The sequence below is a fragment of the Herpailurus yagouaroundi genome, unplaced genomic scaffold (assembly GCF_014898765.1).
Source record: "Herpailurus yagouaroundi ecotype Mexico unplaced genomic scaffold, PumYag 166, whole genome shotgun sequence".
NCBI lineage: Eukaryota > Metazoa > Chordata > Mammalia > Carnivora > Felidae > Herpailurus > Herpailurus yagouaroundi.
The window spans coordinates 22,107,154-22,126,787 of NW_024412407.1; the positions used below are offsets into that span (position 1 = coordinate 22,107,154).

At 38.3% G+C, this 19,634-nt stretch overlaps 1 protein-coding gene across 5 annotated transcripts in view; it reads left to right on the plus strand.

Moving 5' to 3' along the window:
• The window catches only part of ITPR2 (inositol 1,4,5-trisphosphate receptor type 2), a 509,643-nt gene that overhangs the window by 276,223 nt on the left and 213,786 nt on the right, over positions 1-19,634 (plus strand). For all 5 annotated transcript variants that reach the window (XM_040488608.1, XM_040488604.1, XM_040488605.1 and 2 more), the window contains one exon: positions 1,673-1,781. In XM_040488608.1, coding sequence (XP_040344542.1) covers positions 1,673-1,781 — 109 coding nt within the window. The remainder of the gene's footprint in view (positions 1-1,672; positions 1,782-19,634) is intronic.

The following is a 19,634-nucleotide window of genomic DNA, read 5'->3' on the forward strand; positions in this document are numbered from 1 at the left end:
TATATGATGGTCAGCTTTCTGCCTCTGCCCTTTGTTCATATTGTGCCCTTTGGAAGGATGTCTTCCCTCCCCACCTTTCTCTGCTAGGTGAAATCTTCATTGTTAGAAGTTACTCTTCACTGAAACCTCTGATCAGCCCTAGGAAACTCCCCCAACAGAACATAATCATTTCTTTGTCTAGTTTATGGTATGTGTCATTACCTGTGTTGTAACACTTATCATATTATATAGAGGTGGCTGTGTGGGGACTCTCTTCACAGTAACTCTGAGACTCAAGAGATTAGTAAATGCATGGTGTCACCAGAGAATGGTGCTTCAGAATCTTGACTCTGTAGTCAGATGGACTTGGGTCTATTTCCAGATCCCACCACTTAATGATTGTGTAACTGCAGGCAAGTTGCTTTATCTCTCTGGACCTCTGTTTTCTCTTGAGCCCGATAGTAGACCGTGTAGCATTGTGAGGGTGAACTGAGAGAATCCATGGGAAGTCCTCGTACTTCACCTTGACGCCTGATAACCACTTACTAGGTATTATCTAGTGAAAGCTCACTTTTCCTCAGGGTTTCCCCATGGTACTCCTGTTATGTCACTGAAATGGGACCATTACATTATGTTTGACATCATTTTGTTTTTCTAGGAAGACATATCTCACAGGGTCATTGTAGGAACCAGGTTTTTAAGAGTTATATATGTTAAACTATAAATAGTGATTATAAACATTTTGCTTGGTTTTGAGTTCTTGAGGATGGTATATAGCTGTGATCCTCAAACTCTTCTCCTGAGAGGACACCAGTGCAAAGGTTACCACTACAAAATTAGAGTTTTTGCCCAAATTATAGTAAAATAGTCAATGGAGGGGCACCTGGGTGGCTCAATCAGTTGAGCATCTGACTCTTGATTTCAACTCAGGTCATGATCCCAGGGTCATGGGATTGAGCCCTGCATCAGGATCCATGTTAAACATGGAGCCTCCTTAAGGTTCTCTCTCTCTCTCTCTCTCTCTCTCTCTCTCTCTCTCTCTCTCTCTCTGTCTCTCTCTCTCTCCCTCTGCCCCAATCCCGTCCCTCTCTAAAATAAAAAAATAAAAAATAAATAAATGGATAGACTGTCTTGATGTTACTTTGTTGTTGTTTTCTGCTTCTAATTACAAAACCGCCGATTTCTACCAAGTCCTAGCAGTGAAAAATAGCACATTATTATTATTAATGCAAACTGGAAAGCAGCCCATTATGCTAAGGTTGCAGTATTGTATACTGCTACAGCACCTGTATCATTAAGGTAACACAGTACAGAGAAAATAATATAGTACAACATAATGAAATGTAATATGCTACAAATATTCATATTTCTCTACTACTCAAATTGCTTTAGTTCATACAATGGGATTAAACATCATCAGTGTCTCATTGTCTTTTAGAGTATTGTGTCCCACTAAAAGTACGCTACTTGAATAAATTTAAAAGCACTGAGATATACCACCTATAAAACAAAGGATGGTTTGTAATACAAAGTTTATGAGCTTAAGTGTAATTTTAAGAAGTTTTTAAAATAGGTATCTTGTTTACTTCATATTTTCAAATAATAGTGTGATTTTTTTTCCCTCTAGTATATGTTAGTATATAGCTCAAAGAGAAATCACTGTTGTATTTAAGGTTTCATGTTTTGCTTTCAGGTTGATTAATCATACAAAGAAACTGATGGAGAAGGAAGAAAAGTTGTGCATTAAAATTCTCCAGACTTTACGAGAAATGCTAGAGAAGAAAGACAGCTTTGTGGAAGAGGTAATATGGTTTTAATGTTTAGTATTTGAAAATCAAGTAAAATTTCTAGAATACTGTAACCAATGAATTACACAGGCTATGATACGATTGCTTGTATTACGTACCGATGGCATGTGTACTTAGATGAATTAGATAATCTCAGTTTTTATGGCATTCATCTTTCGTGTCTGCTTTCAATTGAGAAAAAAAACAACTAAGATTAGAATGGCTAAGTATTTGGGTTATTTGTTTTATTATATTTTATCTTGAATATGTGTATTTTTCTCATGTAGACCAATGACCTTTTTTACAATGAACAACTGAGATTCATGATTAAAATTTCATATAAAGTTCTGCTGAGTATTGAAATGGCCCATGCACTTGGGCACATGTTGATCTTTTATTGTAAATAATTGTCTGGTCCATTTTCTATAATGTTATGCCAGGTATTATAAAATAATACTATTTTTTATAAGCGAAATAGTATGTTTCTATTCTTACCTGTATTAAGTATTGCACAAATGATTCTCAGGGAGTAGAACTTAGAGATAATAATTGTCATTCTGTTATTAAAAATGACAGCTCAGGTGCTCATTAGGAGATAGCTAGCAGCATGTTTAATACCCAAGGTGATACACTTAAGTATAAAATATAAATCCAGGGGAGGTTTTTTTTTTTTTTTAAGCCAGCTACCTATACCTATAACTCTTAGGTATCAAACAAAATGTGTACATGTTCCTTAATAACTTTTGGTATGATTCCATAAATACTCATCATCTGATATATTTAAAATTGGAAGAATTTATTTATTAATTTATGTATATGCTATCTAATTCCAAAAAGATCATATGGTAGTTTTTTGTTGTTGTTGTCGTTTTTAACTTAATCCATAGAAAATAAATGTAATGGCATCTTGGGTATTCATTGAAGGGGTATAACTTCAAAATACTCCATTTGAATCAGAGGCTTGCTTTATACCCAAAATGATTCTTGCTTTGCATTAATTCTCTTCATCATTTCATCTATCTTTGGGAAGCAAATTATGGAAATAAAGGTTGTTAGTGCTATTTTGGCAAATGCTTCTATGACCTAGGACTCAAGAAAAATGCTCATAGGTCTGAGTTTTTGGCATACTTGTAAAAAATGGTAAATTTCAGACTTCCTTGTTGTCCTTTTCCAGTTTCTTAAAATATTGCTCTAGATGGTTTGATTTTGACTGAAGTACTAGATCCTAAATAGAAAAATGGGGTCAATATAAATTTTTTACAGAGGAGTGAGGTTTACGGTAATAGTAACTTGTGGTTAACAGGAGACACATGATAAGAGTTGCACTTTTATGTAACAGATTATTATTGAACTATTCTCAAGGAAAATAAGAAAGAAATCAAAGAAGATTTTACTTTGACTAGTCAAGAGTATTTGACTGTATCTCCCAAACCACCCTAGAATAAATCATGCTGGCGCCTGTTCCTCCTTTCCATTCCCACTGCTCTCACTGGTTCAGGCTTTCACTATCCCTTGCCTACAAGACTCCAGTAGTCTGCCTCTCTGAGACAGAGCTGGAAGGGAGGGAGAGATGCTGTTTTCAAAAGTCCAAGAGGCACCATTGACATATTATGTGAATGGCACCACCAGGACATAGCCTTTAGGGAAGAGTTAAGATAAGAAAGGCTAGTTGGGCTTATTCACTCAGTCATTTAACACATATACTGTGAGCCATATTAAATACTGGTTATTGTGCCTGGTCACTGGGGATAAGTGACACAGCTTGCCAAGAGCCACTGCACATGCCACATCTCACATGCTAGATGACTCCTGGAATAGTCTGCAGAGATCATAAAAGCCTTTCAGAAACTTTCAGGGGCTCCGCACTGCTTTCATATTCCAGACTCTCTCTTATGTCCCTAGTGCTTTCTCCCCCCACCCTTCCTCATCCATTTACCTCCAGACATCTGTGTTAATGTGTGCCTGACATGTCCCTCAGGCTTACCCTGCACTGAACATTTGGAATCATGTATTGCTAAAAATCCAGACAAACCTCAATAACTCCTAGTGATATTTTTGTGGAGGAGCTCTGATGGGTGGTACTTATCAGTTGTTCCAGTCAGCGACGATGACTTTCTCAATAGAATTACCAAAATACATTGTGCCTCTCTTTTATGACACTTCAGGCTATTTCTGAGTATGTAGCCCAAGTATTTATAAATAATGTCATTGAGACCCAGAGAGGTTATGTGATTTGCCTGAGGTCACACAGCAAATTCCAGACCAGGACTTAAATTAGCTCAATTATTCGTCTCAGTGGAGGGGAGTTAAATGATTCACCACTCTGGGTGAAATGACTCTCGCGATAGATTCAGAAAATAATCAAAACTATTATTTTACACTCATTGTGTGCTCTCAGAAAAAAAAGAAGCCTGGTTATCGGTAGCAGGATCATAGGCTGTTTTCATGATTGTATTAGTTTTCCATTTACCAAAAATTTAGTGGTTTAAAATCACACAAGTTTATTACCTTATAGTTTGGGAGGTCAAAAGCCTGAAATCAAGGTATTGGCAGGGATACATTCTATCTGGAGACTGTAAGGGAGAATTTCTTTCTTTGCCTTTTCTAGTTTCTAGAGCCTCCTGCATTCCTTGGCTTGTGACTCAGTCCTCCATCTTCAAAGCCGGCAACGTTGCATCTTCCAACCTCCCCGGCCCCCAACCACCACCACGTGCTCTCTCTCAGACACACTCACTCCATTGTCATATCTCCTTCTCTTACTCTGACCCTTCTGCCTCCCTCTTATACTTAGGCTTATATTGGACCCACCTAGATAATCCAGTATACTCCCCCTATCTTAAGATTCTTAATCACATCTGCAAAATCCTCTTGCCATGTAGCATATTCACTGGTTCTGGAGGTTAGGACATAGACACATTTGTGGAGGGCCACCATTCACTATATCACAATGATTCTTTTACTGACAGTGAGAAATGACATGTAGTACATAGATGGAATGTTTACTTGTGGCTGATTAAAATTTCTGGGTAGGACAGTATAAATGTAAATGAATGTAACAAAAAATGCTTTGAATTTATAGCGCTTTGCTGTTTTCAAAGTATTTTAAAATACTTTGCTACCTTTGGACAGCTCTAGGAAATATGTGGGGCTGGTGGTGTTATCTCCACATTTGTAATGTGGAGACACTCGAAATGGTGTGAAGTCACAGAAGGTACCTAATATCTTGTCTAATATCTGGATTTCTACCATCAACTGTTTTTCTACTATCTGTTATCAAAGCATTTCCAAAAGATCTCTCAGAAGTCAAAACAGAAAATTCATACCAGGGTTTTTCACACTAGCTATCCTAATACAGGTTTCCTCTGCTATCCCAAAGTGGAATGTTCTCTAAAACCTTTCATAGGCCAAAATGGTGTAAAACAAATAAGCGATTACAGTTAATTAATTAATCAATTTTAAATGTTTATTTATTTTGAGACAGAGAGAGAGAGAGAGAGAGAGAGAGAGAGAGAGCAGAAGAGGGGCAGAAAAAAAAAGGGAGAGAGAGATTCCCCCACAGGCTCGACACTCAGTATAGAGCCCAACGTGGGGCTCAGTCTCACAATCTTGAGATCATGACCTGAGCCGAAATCAAGAGTCAGATGCTGAACTGACCGAGCCACCCAGGCACCCCTGCCCCATTAATTTATATGGAAATTTTTTATGCATTCCTAGGCCTAAAATATAGTCTCTCTAAGGCTTTTCTAATACCTCAGGGCACACCTTGCTAATGAATGCACAGAATAAATAAAAACAAAGCACAGGTGCTCACAGACACAACTCAAAATTCTGGTGACTTCATGTTGCGATGTGTGGTTCCCAGGGAAGGAGCTTGGTGGGGCCATTCCCACTGCTTGAGGTCCCTGCTGCCTCTGTAAGAGCTGTCCAGCTCTCCGGCAAAGCAAATGTTGAATGCCTTTTTTGCTTTTGCCTTTTATTGTAGAAGTGAAAATCTTCAGAGTTCTTTCAGTTAGCAAAAACAGGTACTAATATAGGTCTTTTATAAATGTGAAGTGATGTGCCATGAACTTGCAAAAAGTGCAGGGATACATTTGAGACTCCACCTGTTTAAATTTAAAACCTTAAAAAAAATCACCATTTACATTTATGTTTCTTTGGTCTCTGATATCCGAAGTTGTGTCTGTTTGTGTAGCTGATAAAATTAAAATAAAATAGAACAATGAAGCACAAATTTACTTCATGGTTGAGTTTGATGCCCTTTGAAGCAATTTCCAACTTTAAGATCTCAGTTTTCTGATTTTATTTGCCTTCTCTGTATGATATATTAAAAAAATTTTTTTTAAGTGTTTATTTACTTTTGAGAGAGGAAGAGAGACAAAGCACGAGTGGGGAAGGGGCACAGAGAGAGTGAGACACAGAATCCGAAGCAGGCTCCAGGCTTTGCGCTGACAGCAGAGAGCCTGATGTGGGGCTTGAACTCATGAACTATGAGATCATACCCGAACCAAAAGTGAATGCTTAACCGACTGAGCCACCTAGGCGCCCCAATTCTCTGTATGATATATTAAGTAGAATCATCATGTAATTACATTTTATGTAGTATTTAGTCAATTATTTAAAAACATTTATAATTTATAATACTATGATTGCAATTCCTAGATGAATTTTACTTAGTATTCTTCCTTGTTTCATGTTTCTTAGTTTGTGCCAAAAATTTGAGAAATAAGATGGGCAATAGCTTGAAGATTTCCAATAGACTATTATAAGTAGAGGAAAATTTAATTTTCTGTTATGTGTGTCTCTGTGTGAATCTAGTGATCATACATGTACCATATGTTATGGAATAAATTATAGTACTTATTTTTATTGAAGGATAAAACATGAAAATTATATATAAAAAGTCCTTAAAGGGAAAAATTACTAGAGTTTTATAAAAATTCCATGTAAGTATTGTTTGTTTAGGTGATTCTGGTAGGAAAGCAAAAAACAAATTACAAAGGATATAATTCTAACAACCTTGAAATCCCTTTGGGATTGGTCATGTTTGGAAGCATTTTACAGGTAACAACAGCTGGTATATTTATTTGCATTAAAAAATATGTAGGGGTGCGTGAGTGGCTCAGTTGGTTCAACATCCAACTTATTTTTTTCTCAAGTCATGATCTCACAGTTTGTGGCTTCAAGCCCTGCATCAGGCTCAGTGCTGACAGTGTGGAGCCTACTTGGGATTCTTTCTCTGCCCCTCCCCCACTCACACGGGCATTTTCTCTCTCTCTCTCTCTCTCTCTCTCTCTCTCTCTCTCTCTCAAAATAAATAAATAAAACATTTAAAAAATAAAAATGTATGTTGACAATCTGGGGAGAGAAGCAAGAGAAGGAATGTTTTAAAATGGCTTTAGGGCAGTGAGATTTCAAATGTTCTCTATCCTTTAAGCCATTTTGTCCCACTCTTATCTGTATGACCTCTCTACCACAAAAAAAGACATAACTTGATAGCATATGTGTGCTGTTGAACAGAGCAGTGTAATTATAGCACCACACCATTATTTTGCATATTTTTTAAATGTTTATTTATTTATGTTGGGGGGAGGGGCAGAGAGAGGAAGAGAGAATCCCAAGCAGCCTCCGTCTGCTGATAGCACAGAGACTGATGCAAGGCTCAATCTCATGAACCATGAGATCATGACCTGAGCCAAAATTGAGTCGGATGCTCAACTGACAGAGCCAGCCAGGCACCCCTGTTTTATGTATTTAAAGACATTTCAGGGTCTCTACCTGAGTAAGCATTTACCTGAGGTGGTAATGGAGATACAAACTTTTGTGGGTTGGATAGAGGTGAGCTGATGAGGGGGAGCAGGAAGCAAGAAGGACTTTGTTCAGAGGATTGGTTTAGTTTAAAGATTTTTTTTCTTCATCTTACACTCTTTAGTATACATGTCCATTAAGATTTATAGAGCATTACAAATTATTCCTCTCATAAAAAATATATAAATCATAAATATAGATGTCTATAAGCTCTGATCCTAAATATATAACATGTAGCTTCTGTAGTTTAGAACTGGAAAAGATAACGAGTCCTGAAAGTATTTGCTGATAGCCTGTGGAATTGGTAAAGTTACTTTACTTAGGCGGCAGTCAGAGAAGTTGACCTACGTGGAATGCCAGTCATAATTTCCCCTGAGAATATATTGCTATCTACTCATAAATTACACTGACATACATATAATCTACAGGACAACAAAGATATTTTAGTCAAATTCAATATTCTTAAAATGTTCAGGTTAAAATGCCAGTATCCTTGGAGTTAATAGAAACTTCCTCTATAATAGCTATGGAGTGGTTTTAACCACTGGTTTTTATAAATGGGAGCAGCCCAGCATTTATCAGGAGCTTACTGTTCCTGATCCTTTATATGTATTATCTTATTTTCATCTTCAAGCCCATGTTATAGGAGGTCCTCTTACCTCCCTTTCACTAGTGAGGAAACAGGTATGGAGGATAAGGTCACACATCCAACAGGCGGAAGAGAGCTGGTAAACCAGCCCAGACATTTTGGCTCCTGAGCTCACACTCTTAATCAGCATATTGGAGCCACACAGGTTATATGACTTATAATCATAACCTTTTATTTTCTCAGATATTCAGCTAAATAAAATGAGTTCTTTGATTTTATTCTTGATAAAATTTGCATACATATATACTGGAAAGCATAAGCCTTTTATTCAGTGAGCTGCTAAGGAAGAGGCTTGAGATTTCAGACCAAGTTGATTGGGAACAGTTTATGACACAATAGCTGTGGGGCTTTTCGGGTTTTATTGTTACAGCCCTACAGATCAGTATCAGAGCTCCCCACATCCCACCCTGTGATCATGGTCTGAGTTGTTAGTACCCTGAATATTAGATTTAAAAGTTCTAAACAGTGCTTTATAAGATGACCATCATAGGCAGCCCCTTGCGGAAATGTGGCATTCAACAAACAGCACAGCATCTAATTGAGAGCTGTGATCTTTACCAATGCCCAGGTGGGGTAGGTGGTATTTACACATTGAACAATAATGGCAGATAGTGGCTTCTTGATTTAAAAGTTGGTATCTGGAGTGATATGGAATAAAGGTCTTTAAGAAATGTTGCCTTCAATTATTTTTAAGATATCTTCCATCATTTTTTTTTAAGTCTAAAATTTACTGTCAGCTGAGTTAACAAGAATTTATTCTTTCCCTCAGCAGGAAAAAAATCATTGTAACTAATCTTTTATTTCATATTTTGAGGAGCAGCAAAAAAAGAATAAGGAATTATACCAAGGAGCTTACCTCCTACTTCAAATATGCAGACCTGTCAGTCTCGGCAGTAATCACATTGTTGCAAATTTATAAATTGTATCAAGCTACTCTTATCATAAGAGTCTGTGCAGAATCATTCACCTTCTACGCACATACTAATTTTACTCTCTAGAAGGCAAATAAACAAATTTAAGTAGAATTGCTATACAGAGTGCACAGTAGCTTAAGAATTTGATAATAACTGTTTTGCTAGGGGAAAATAAATTTCAGCTTTTAGTATCAGCTGTGTTTTGTAGACTTTCTTACTAAATACATTTTAGAGGTGAATGCAACTTTTTTTTGCAATGTTCTAATGCTGTTTTAAACTATGTACATACAAGAAGTGATGTGGCACACATACTGTTCTATCTTAATCATTTGTATGTTGGGAGTGTGTGTATTATTTAAATATAGATAACTAGATGGTTGGAAATATGAAAATCTGTTGATGTCTCCTTAAAATAAGAGATCTTTTTAAGAACATAATTAATATACTCTTTCACTTTGGAATCTTGATTGTATTTTCATCTAGGCAATGATCATTAAGATGGACATAAAAGCAATAATTGTTTATAGAAATTTACTTCTTTCAATTGCTGAGCTGGCTGGTGACTGGTTAAGCTATGAAATTGCTAAGTTTACCCAATTATAGTCATTATAACCTCATTATTGCAAAAAATTTATAAAATTCTTTTTTTTTAAATTTTTAAATGTTTATTTATTTTTGAGAGACAGAGCATGAGTGGGGGAGGAGCAGAGAGAGAGGGAGACACAGAATCTGAAGCAGGCTTCAGGCTCTAAGCTGTCAGCACAGAGCCTGATGCAGAGCTCGAACCCATGAACCATGAGATCATGGCCTGAGCCGAAGTCAGATGCTTAACTGACTGAGCCACCCAGGCGCCCCTAAAAAATTTATAAAATTCTTAATTACACCTTGTCTTTACTTTTCTGTTTTAAAATCTGACAGCATTGCCTCAGTAGTTTTTGAGATATGCTGTGATTCTGTAGGGATCAATGACTAAAATATCATGATGAAAACATTATCAGTCCTCAAAATTTAGCCAACCATTCATTGCTTCTAGTAAGTGTAAGACATTTGGTAGTTAATGATTGTAGATGAAAAATGGTATTGTGATTAAAGAAAAGAAAGAAGAACAAAAAGAAAAACACATGAAAATTAATATATTATGAAACTATGATGCTAGTTCTTTCCACCTAAATCTAAGTTAAACAAATTTTCAGGAAGCATTCCATGATTGGTTTCTTATAACTCCATGTTATTCTAGTTTATGAACATTTCAGCGCTTATAAAATCCTATCTGTCTTATTAGCATAGAACCTTTATTATCATGCTTTATGAAGGTTTTTTTTCTTTATGTTGTTATTTTAAATAAACTAGAAACTCCTTGATAGGCATATCTATCTTATTCATCTAGCCTATGTATAAGATGTATAAGATGAAGAAATGTCCAGAAGGCCTTGAGTGCTGAGATTCTTTGAGGGTATGGTTGTGTATCTCTCTTCAGTCCCACTCCATTCTCCATAAAGTGTTGTGCTTATTGAGGGCAGAGACTGGTGATCTTATTCACTGGGGTATTCCCATTGTCTGGCATTGTTCTCTGCACAGAGTCGTTGCTCAATAAATGTTCATGGACTGACTTATTTGCACATGGTAGCAATAAATGTTATCGACTACTGCAAGAACAATGCATTGATCTTCACTAGTAGTATCCAAGGAGTAGCTTCTAGAATTATCACTTCAAGTTTCACTTTACATCTCTTTGTAGCCCAGGAAATAGATATCTTAATAGTTGGCATGCAGAGTTGGGCCATCAGTGGACAGAGCAATGGCAGAGAGGGCCAATGAGGAGATTATCTTGCAGCAAGCACTATGTTGGAGTGGCTGTGATATCCTTGTTGCTGTCTGACTTGGAAAGCAAAAGGAGGAGTGGATGCAGGGTCCCCAGACCCTGCACAGTAATGATGGAAGCTCAGCCAAGGGAGGCTGGAGCTAAAGAAGGATGACCAGATATGGAGACAAGCAAATGGAAGGAAGGCTCCAGCCACTGTGCTTCTCTTTCAGGAAGGGCTGAAAGGGAGGGACCCAGAAAGAACTAGCAAGTGACTCAGGCTGCAGAAGAAGCAGGAAAAGCCCCCTGGAAAACCAGGGGAATATGGGAGCAACTGAGGCTCTGGAGAGAGGCTGAGGCCCAGTCATCCAAACTGGGACATTGAGTGAGTTTAGCTAGAGTAATTAGCTGCAATGTCCAGCTGTGATCTCGAGTAGCATCAGGATCTCCTGCCACGGGGAAAGTTGGTATTTGGCGCTGCTCTGTGTTGTTCCCATCGTAAGGAAGAAAAGGGACATAGAAATGTTGTGGAGCAGATTGGGCCTGATACATGTTACCTTTTCTATCAGTACATTTATTTCTGGACTCCTATTTGAACAGGTCCTCAGAGACGGGGTGTGTGTGTGTGTGTGTGTGTGTGTGTGTGTGTGTGTGTGTGTGTAATCTGTATGTGAGGTACTAAAGCTACATTATTATTATTGATGTTGTTGTTACTTAAGTTTGCTGACTGTGCATCTCTAGGGAAGCTATTTGCAAAGCAACAATGTGTGTGCTCTTGGATCCCCACTGTAACTCTCAGAGATAGGAAAGTAATTTTTAATCTCCATTTTATAAGAAGACTAAGGCCCAGAAGGTGCAATGATCTAGTAAGAACCATACTGTTAGTAACTGACAGAACAGGGATGTGAATCAAGGTTTTCTGAGTCTACTCTACATGTGATGCTTCTCCACATGGCAGAGAATTAAGTAATGCTGGGGAAAATCAATTATAACTTAAATTTGCTTTTACCTTTTGAAACCACTATCTGAGGCTTTTACTTCTTTTATAGGAGTTTGAATCTGAGGGCTCAAGAAATCTTAAAATAAAAATATTAAAAAAGGAAATGTATTCTTATCAACTTTTAGGTACATGCTCTAAGTAATAGTAACAGCTAACCCTTGTATGGTGTTTACTATGTTATAAAAGCCAGTTGCTTGCATAAATACTTTACAATGTTACTTCATTTAACTCTAATTAACAACACATTGAGGAAATTATAGCACAGAAAAGTTAAGGATCTTGATCAAAGTCACACAGAAAAAAAGAAAAACGGATGAAAACTGGGCATCTGGCTCCAGGGCTGGTGTTTACCATCACTATGTCAGACTGTCTTCATTCTATCCTGGTATCAATTTGCAAAGCTGTAGGGCCGTCACCCATGGCTTTCAAAGGAAAATGATTTTCCTGTTTAAAATAACACCCCAAAACCTTAAGATATTTCTTCTTGTGTGTAATGATTTTGAACATCTACTGTTTACTGATTTTTTCAGGGTAGGCTTGGTTTCTGCACATGCTGTCTGGTGCTTGAAAATGAAACAACACACAACATTTTGAATACTTGCAGATTGCTCAGCGCAACTGTTGGGTTTCTCTTTACTTAGTTGTTCCTGACCGTTGGCTGAATTTCTAAATAAAATGCAAATTATAGACTATACTAGTTCTTCTGTTCTGGAATAGGGAAAACCAATATGATATGTTAATGAACATAAGATAGCACCTTGGTATAATGAGTTGGTGGCACGAAATCCAAATGAGAGCATGTGGACAATTATAATCAGATCAAATACTTTTAATTAATATCAGATAGATGGCGGAATGGTGAAGATAGTGATCAGAGACATTCAGTTAAATTCTGCCCCGAGTATTGCATTTATTTCGCACTCAACATACCAGAGTGTAGTGATCAGGGAAGTACTTGCTGAAAGGTAAGTGGCAACCAGCAATAATCTCACACTTGGGCACACCTTTGAGAAGGGTGCTTGCTTTAGGCTTCCCACTACCTACCACCATGGTGTGTAGTCATTTATTCATCTATACGTTCAATGAATAGGCTGCACTGTGTGCAGACTGGCTGAGTCCCTCATCGCCTTGATAGAGTTAGATACGACCTCTGGCTACTGGTTGCTCACTCTCTTGAGAGAAGCGGCTGGTATCGATTCTACCATGCTTTTACCCATCGGTGCACAAAGGGTAAGCACAAAATCCTTCCAGGCCTGGCCCCAGTGGATACTGGACACTACCCCGACCCTGCCATTTCTGTCCTCCTCAGTCTCTCAGACTCTTCTTCTCCTGCTCTGTCCTATTCAGGAAATGCTCCTGTGTCCTGAACTTCTTCAACTGGTCCTTCCACCTTCTTGCTTTAAACGAAGACTCACTCTCCATGAAGGCCTCCTTGCCTTCTCAGCAGCTCTGTCAAAGAGTGTTTCTTTCTTATGTGAAGAGACTTGGTGTCCCTGTTGCTTCTCCTTGTTCCTCATAGCCTGATTCCTCTGCCCTCTTAAAGTCCAAAACTCCTTTGAGGTTAAGCCTCTCTCACTGTATCACCCCGGCATCTGCCAACATCCTGGGCATTCCCTCTCCCCCACCCAGGACTTTGGAACCTGGCTCACATTCTGTGTTTTGGTTTCCAGACCTGCTATCATCAGACGGGACTTTAGTTCTCATGGGCTGTGTTTCCCACATGCTGGCTGCTTCTGACCTTCTCTTCTCCAGGTCCATCACCCACATCTTCTGTAACACCTTGAAGTTTTCATCACCAAGAACTGCTTCTTTTCCACCATAGCCAATCCAGGCATCCCACTGGCTGACCTTTACTTTCTCCCGTTCAGCGTCCTTGTTTGCACCCATTATGACTATCCTTTTACCTAGTCAGATCCACTGACCCCTCTGAGTCCCCAGTTGCTCAGTTTGCTCCCTTCTTCTGCTTATTAAGCCTAGATTTCATAGTCACAAGTCCAGCTCTGGAGCAGCTGTTTAAGACCAGGCAGTCACAAAGAGTCCCAACAAAACAGCATGGGTGAGGGGAGGAATTGTTTTTCGTAAGAGAATCAGAATGTGGTTGCCAAAAGATAGTAGAAAGGATGCCAGGGGGCCAAGACACACCCAATGACCCCACCAATTTCTTCTGCAGTTTCTTCCTGACAGATTGAGTTATTTAGATTATTTGAGTTATTTGGCTCATTTTCTGTTCATGTTCCACGTCAACCATGTATGCCACTTCTTTCCAAATGAAACCAGAAATCTTGGCTCAGAGTTCCCATACAAAAAAAGCTTCTCTACTCCACTATATACACAGGCACTCTGTGTTCTCCAAAATTGAAATGACTGAGGATATCTTTTCTCAAGGCTGAGAAAACATATGGACGAGAGTATGCTACTTCTCATAGTCTGCAGCCTTTTGACAAGACATCTGCTACAACATTTTTTGTTCTTGCATCATGGACTGTTGTTTGCCAATTGTTTTCATAAATATTAATCCTTGAAATCTTGACTGACATATAAGTTGTTCCTTTTTGGTTTCTTTTCTTCTTTATATGCACCATCTTTAAATAATTGTGTCACAATATAATAAACAAGGATTTTCTTATGAAAAATGCCTATTTTAAAACGGAAGCTAAAATATCTAATTAAAAAACTTGTGTTTTCTCTCTTCTTCTTCTTCTTCTCCTCTCTCTCTCTCTCTCTTTTTACATTTGAATTCTCCTTGCTTTTCCTTTACTTAACTAAGCGATTTATTGCTGTTGGAATACTGCTTCTGCATTAATGTTGTAGTCTTTCACTTCAGCTCTTAGAAGTACCTCAGGAAGACATTTAAACTTAACTTCCCCAAGCACGTGATTGATTTAGTCCCAAGGTAGTTGACTATTCCTTCTTAGTCTGATATTAGGAGCGCTAGAGCTAGGTCAGGATTTTGAACTGGACTATGAATCGCCTAGTAAATATGTTTACTAGTGGCAGCCAATGCATGTTAATTTCTACTCATACGTTTGCATGAGGAGATAACTGAAAAGTCTGCGATGGAAGATACAATGAGCACTTTCCACTGAGCACACTTTCCACTGTTTACAAAGTTTTATTGTTCTCTACCATGCTCCAAGTAGCACATATAAAGAACTGTAAGTGCTATGTGCAGCTTTGTGGGGGCCCATTTTTATTATGCATGGTATTTCCTCATTTATTTTACTATTACCTCTAAGAATCAGTACTTCAGCACAGTTTAAATTGTTTCAATTATTTCTCAATTAATAAATCAACTGGAAAAGCAAAATCCTTTCCCATAGATACTTGATTGTAAGGCCTGTTAGCATAGTCATGTGCATGAAGCCATGGACAGCAAACACATCTGGTGCTTAGTTTAGAGGGAAGCTTATTTGAAAACGATGCCGTTGGATCTTCTGTCCTCAGTGAACTACCTTTTCAACATTGAATTCATCTTTGTCTTTACAAATACATTACAAGGTCTCTTTACAAGATCTTGAGAGGAATGCTTCATGGTCAGGTTTTCATAAGAGGCTTAGTTGTTTTTATTCATTTTTGTTTTAAATTAAGAGTACTCCATTATCAAAGGAGAGTTAATAAACTGGAAACTATAGTCGCTTATCAATGTGTGATGAAATTGTTTTGTCCTCGGCTCCATCTAGAATCCTGTAAAATTATATTTAGAGTAGAAGAGATTTTCATATTGTGCTATATCTAGGGGCTCTCTCAGGGATTGGGAATGTATCTCACAGTTGAGATCAAGCACAGTTTCCTCTGAGGTCTATTGGCAAGAGTCAGCTCTCTCCTACATCTGCCATTTTCTGAGAATAAAATGAGATTCACATGTTTGCATACCATCTTGCTAATCCTTGCCAGGGATACTTTCTGGAAAGAGCATACTGAATATTTCTGCTGTGCCTCTATTTTAGGGAGCAAAGAGAATCTCACAAAAATTGGGAGCTGTTCCGGGATTGGGCCAGAAGTTGAGGAGTAGATGCAGGGCTCATTCCAGGGAGGCTGCTGCTGGGGCAGCTAGTGATTCCATGCAGGTAGGAGGATGGAGGTGTTAAGCCCTGTTCCGCCATGTCAGAGATTAGCACCAGAGAGAGGATTATTTGGAGAGAAGCCTGGCCTCACTTGCATGGTTTCTGTCAATGACCAATACCTATTGAGTGTTAAATCGCACTCTGTGGTAAGACACAAAGGAATGAAATGATACTGCCTGTATTCGTTTTCTGTGGCTGTCATAACAATGAACCACAGACTGGTAAACAACAGAAATAAGCTGTTTGGGAGCTCTGGAAGCTAGATGTCCAAGATCCAGATGCCAGCAGGGTTGGCTCCTTATGAGGGAAGAATGTGTTCCAGGCTTCTCTCCTTGTTTCTAGTTGGCCGTCTTCTCCCTGTGTCTTCATGTGGTCTTCCCTCTGTACATTTTTCTGTGTCCAAATGTCGTCTTCCTATAAGGACACCAGTCATAGTGGATTAGGACCCACCCTAATGACCTCATTTCAATTTAATTACCTCTTCAAAGTCTGTCTCCAAATACGATTCTGTTCTTTGGTAACAGGATTTAGGACTTCCACATGAAGTTTTGGGTGATGCAATTCAGCCCGTAATACCACTTCAGTCTTTCATCTACTCATAGATAAGACATGTGCAAATGTTTTCTGTGTGCTTCTCCTGTGCTCATTTTGTTGAGGGCAGTTAAATGCCCTGAGCAGATGGCTGGCATCCACAGAGATTGAGGCAGTTACTTCTAAACTTTATTATTTAAGTCAGTCTAAACCAACACAGAAACATAGAACAGTGATTTTGCTTTTCTCTTATTTATAACTTAGACTGATGTTAAAAGAAAACAGTTGATTGGCATAAAAACTCCGGGGGCACCCAGGTGCCTGGGTGGCTCAGTCGGTTGAGTATCCAACTTCGACTCAGGTTATGATCTCATGGTTCGTGGGTTAAGCCCCACATCAGGCTCTGCACTGGCAGTTTGGAGCCTGCTTGGGATTCTCTCTCTCTCTCTCTCTCTCTCTCTCTCTCTCTCTCTCTCTCTTCCTTTCTCTCTGCCCCTCCTCCACTTGGGCTCTCTCTTTCAAAATAAATAAATAAAAACTTAAAAAAAAAAGCTCCAGTGACACCGAGAAGTACATGGGTAGATGTTTGAGAATAAAACTGAAACATGTAGATCTGACTGGTTTTGAAAACAAAAAATGGGAACATTTGATAAAAGTTTAATTTTAGTATTTGTGACATTCTTCAGCTTTGGGCCATCTCTCAATAGCATGGTCCAGTTTATTTTCTGAGCACTTTTCACAAGTGTGTCAGCACAGTCATGAAAAATGGCAAGTTTCAGATACGATCTTCGGAGTTTCTGTATTTTTACAAGTTGGGTTAAAAAAATTATTCTGGGCTACTGTTTTGGCAGTTTATCATTGTATTTCTCTCAGAGCAAAAATATACACTTAAAATTGTTCACTAAAAAATGTACCTTTTCTGGAGGAGGGCTTCGTCTATTTACAAATATTTGTAAACTATACATGCACAATTTTACTATTTAGTTTGCTAAGTGACCAGTTTTTAAAATGGTTGTTTCTGGGACACCCGGGTGGCTCAGTTGGTTATACATCCAACTTTAGCTTGGGTTATAATCTCCTGGTTCGTGAGTTCAAGCCCCGCATTGGGCTCTGTGCTGACAGCTCAGAGCCTGGAGCCTGCTTTGGATTCTGTCTCTTCCTCTCTCTCTGCCCTTCCCCTGCTTATGCTTTTGCTCTCTCTTTCTCTCTCTCTCCCTCCCTCCCTCCCTCTCTCTCAAAAATAAATAAATAAACATTAAAAAAAGTTATTTCTGGGGCGCCTGGGTGGCGCAGTCGGTTAAGCGTCCGACTTCAGCCAGGTCACGATCTCGCGGTCCGTGAGTTCGAGCCCCGCATCAGGCTCTGGGCTGATGGCTCAGAGCCTGGAGCCTGTTTCCGATTCTGTGTCTCCCTCTCTCTCTGCTCCTCCCCCGTTCATTCTCTGTCTCTCTCTGTCCCAAAAATAAATAAACGTTGAAAAAAAAAATTAAAAAAAAAAGTTATTTCTAATACCCACATAAGGCTAAAGTGAATTTTAAAAGAAACGTGGCACAAACAGGGACACTACTTTAAGCCTAGTCTCAATGTCTTATTCTTTGCACCTGTATGTGGGAGATAACAAAATAATAAGTTCTCATTATTTTAAGAAAGAAAATGACTCAAGTTACAGGGCTAATTACTTTTGTAAATACCCTGGTGTATAGAGTATTTTTCTGTTATTTTAAGGTACCATTGCTTTATTTTCTTAGGTGCAAAATTTTCCTGCTTCTTATATGTTTTAAACTAGTTCTCTCATACCAACAAAACTAGGACAATCAGCGTCAGAAAAAGAGAGTTCAGGATACATTCCAGACTAATTCCTTCCGTCCTCCAACAAGTGACTATTTGCATAGCCAAGTTAAGATTATTGATCATTTGTGTTTTGATGCAGGTATCATCTTTCCCATGAGATTTTAAGTCATTGGTTACTTCACTAGTTTCTCGAGGGAAGGGAATTTCATGGATCGTTCAGACATACGCTTATGTAAATGCAGTAAATGTGAGACATAGAATTTGGTAGCAGGAAATCAATGGTGTAAGTGAGAAAATACCACCTGTTAAAAATGAGACTGAAGTTCATTATTCTGGAAGTGGAGAGTCAGTTGAAGCCATATAAGAATAATAATCATCAGAGTATTGTTAGAGATGTATCACGAAGCCAAGGGGAGTGGAAAAATCCAGAAGCAGTTTTAAAAACCAGTATTTCTCTAAATTTGGTTTTTATTTCAAGTTGATACACATGACCAGTATGTGGTAAATGGTTAGAAGCAGGTTACAGAATTTAATGTGAAAATCATTTGTTGGATTTTATAGTTCAGTGTTGGCATTTTCTGTGCATTTATTGAAATGTCTTGCACACTTCATGCTCTGGAGTGTTACACATGTTTGTAGTTCACATTCGCCTCAGATATTTCAGTGAGCAGAATACAATAAGGAAAATTAGGAAAGCCCAATGAATATTTATGGTGATTGAAGGGAGCCACACACAGAAATGAAGTTGCTTGCTTCCCAGACATCTATCCTTCATTTTATTCTTAAGGGTATTTAACAAAAAAACAATTTGTTGTAGTCGATTTATTTTACCAAATATACTAAGATTTCAGTGGCTATATCCAAACCTAAAAATGTTGATAGTTCAACACTAAAAGTAGGTTTAAATTGAATCATAAAATGTTTACTCTTAAAAGGCTCATTTTTGGCTTTTATCTATCATCAGCTCTTTGTTGGATGTAATTTTTATGATTTCATATTTATAAATTGGATGGCATTCATTTGGAGAACCCAAAATGAGAAAATAAAATATTCCTGGAAAGACGTATTCTTTTTTTTCTCCGAATGTATTGTTGTAGTCCCATGTAGATAAACTACAGTGTTTGACAAGGCTACATACCTGTAGCCTTTCTATCCAGAACTATATGCTTACCATTTAAGAACCTAGTAGGGGGGTATTTAAGGTTGAGATCGACCCCAGAGATTCCCACACCAAGTACAGTTCCTGACTTAGGGAGTAGAAGGCAGGAGACATTGTGTCTGGAGGTTTTCGCTGTGTGGATTCCTGTTGTTCT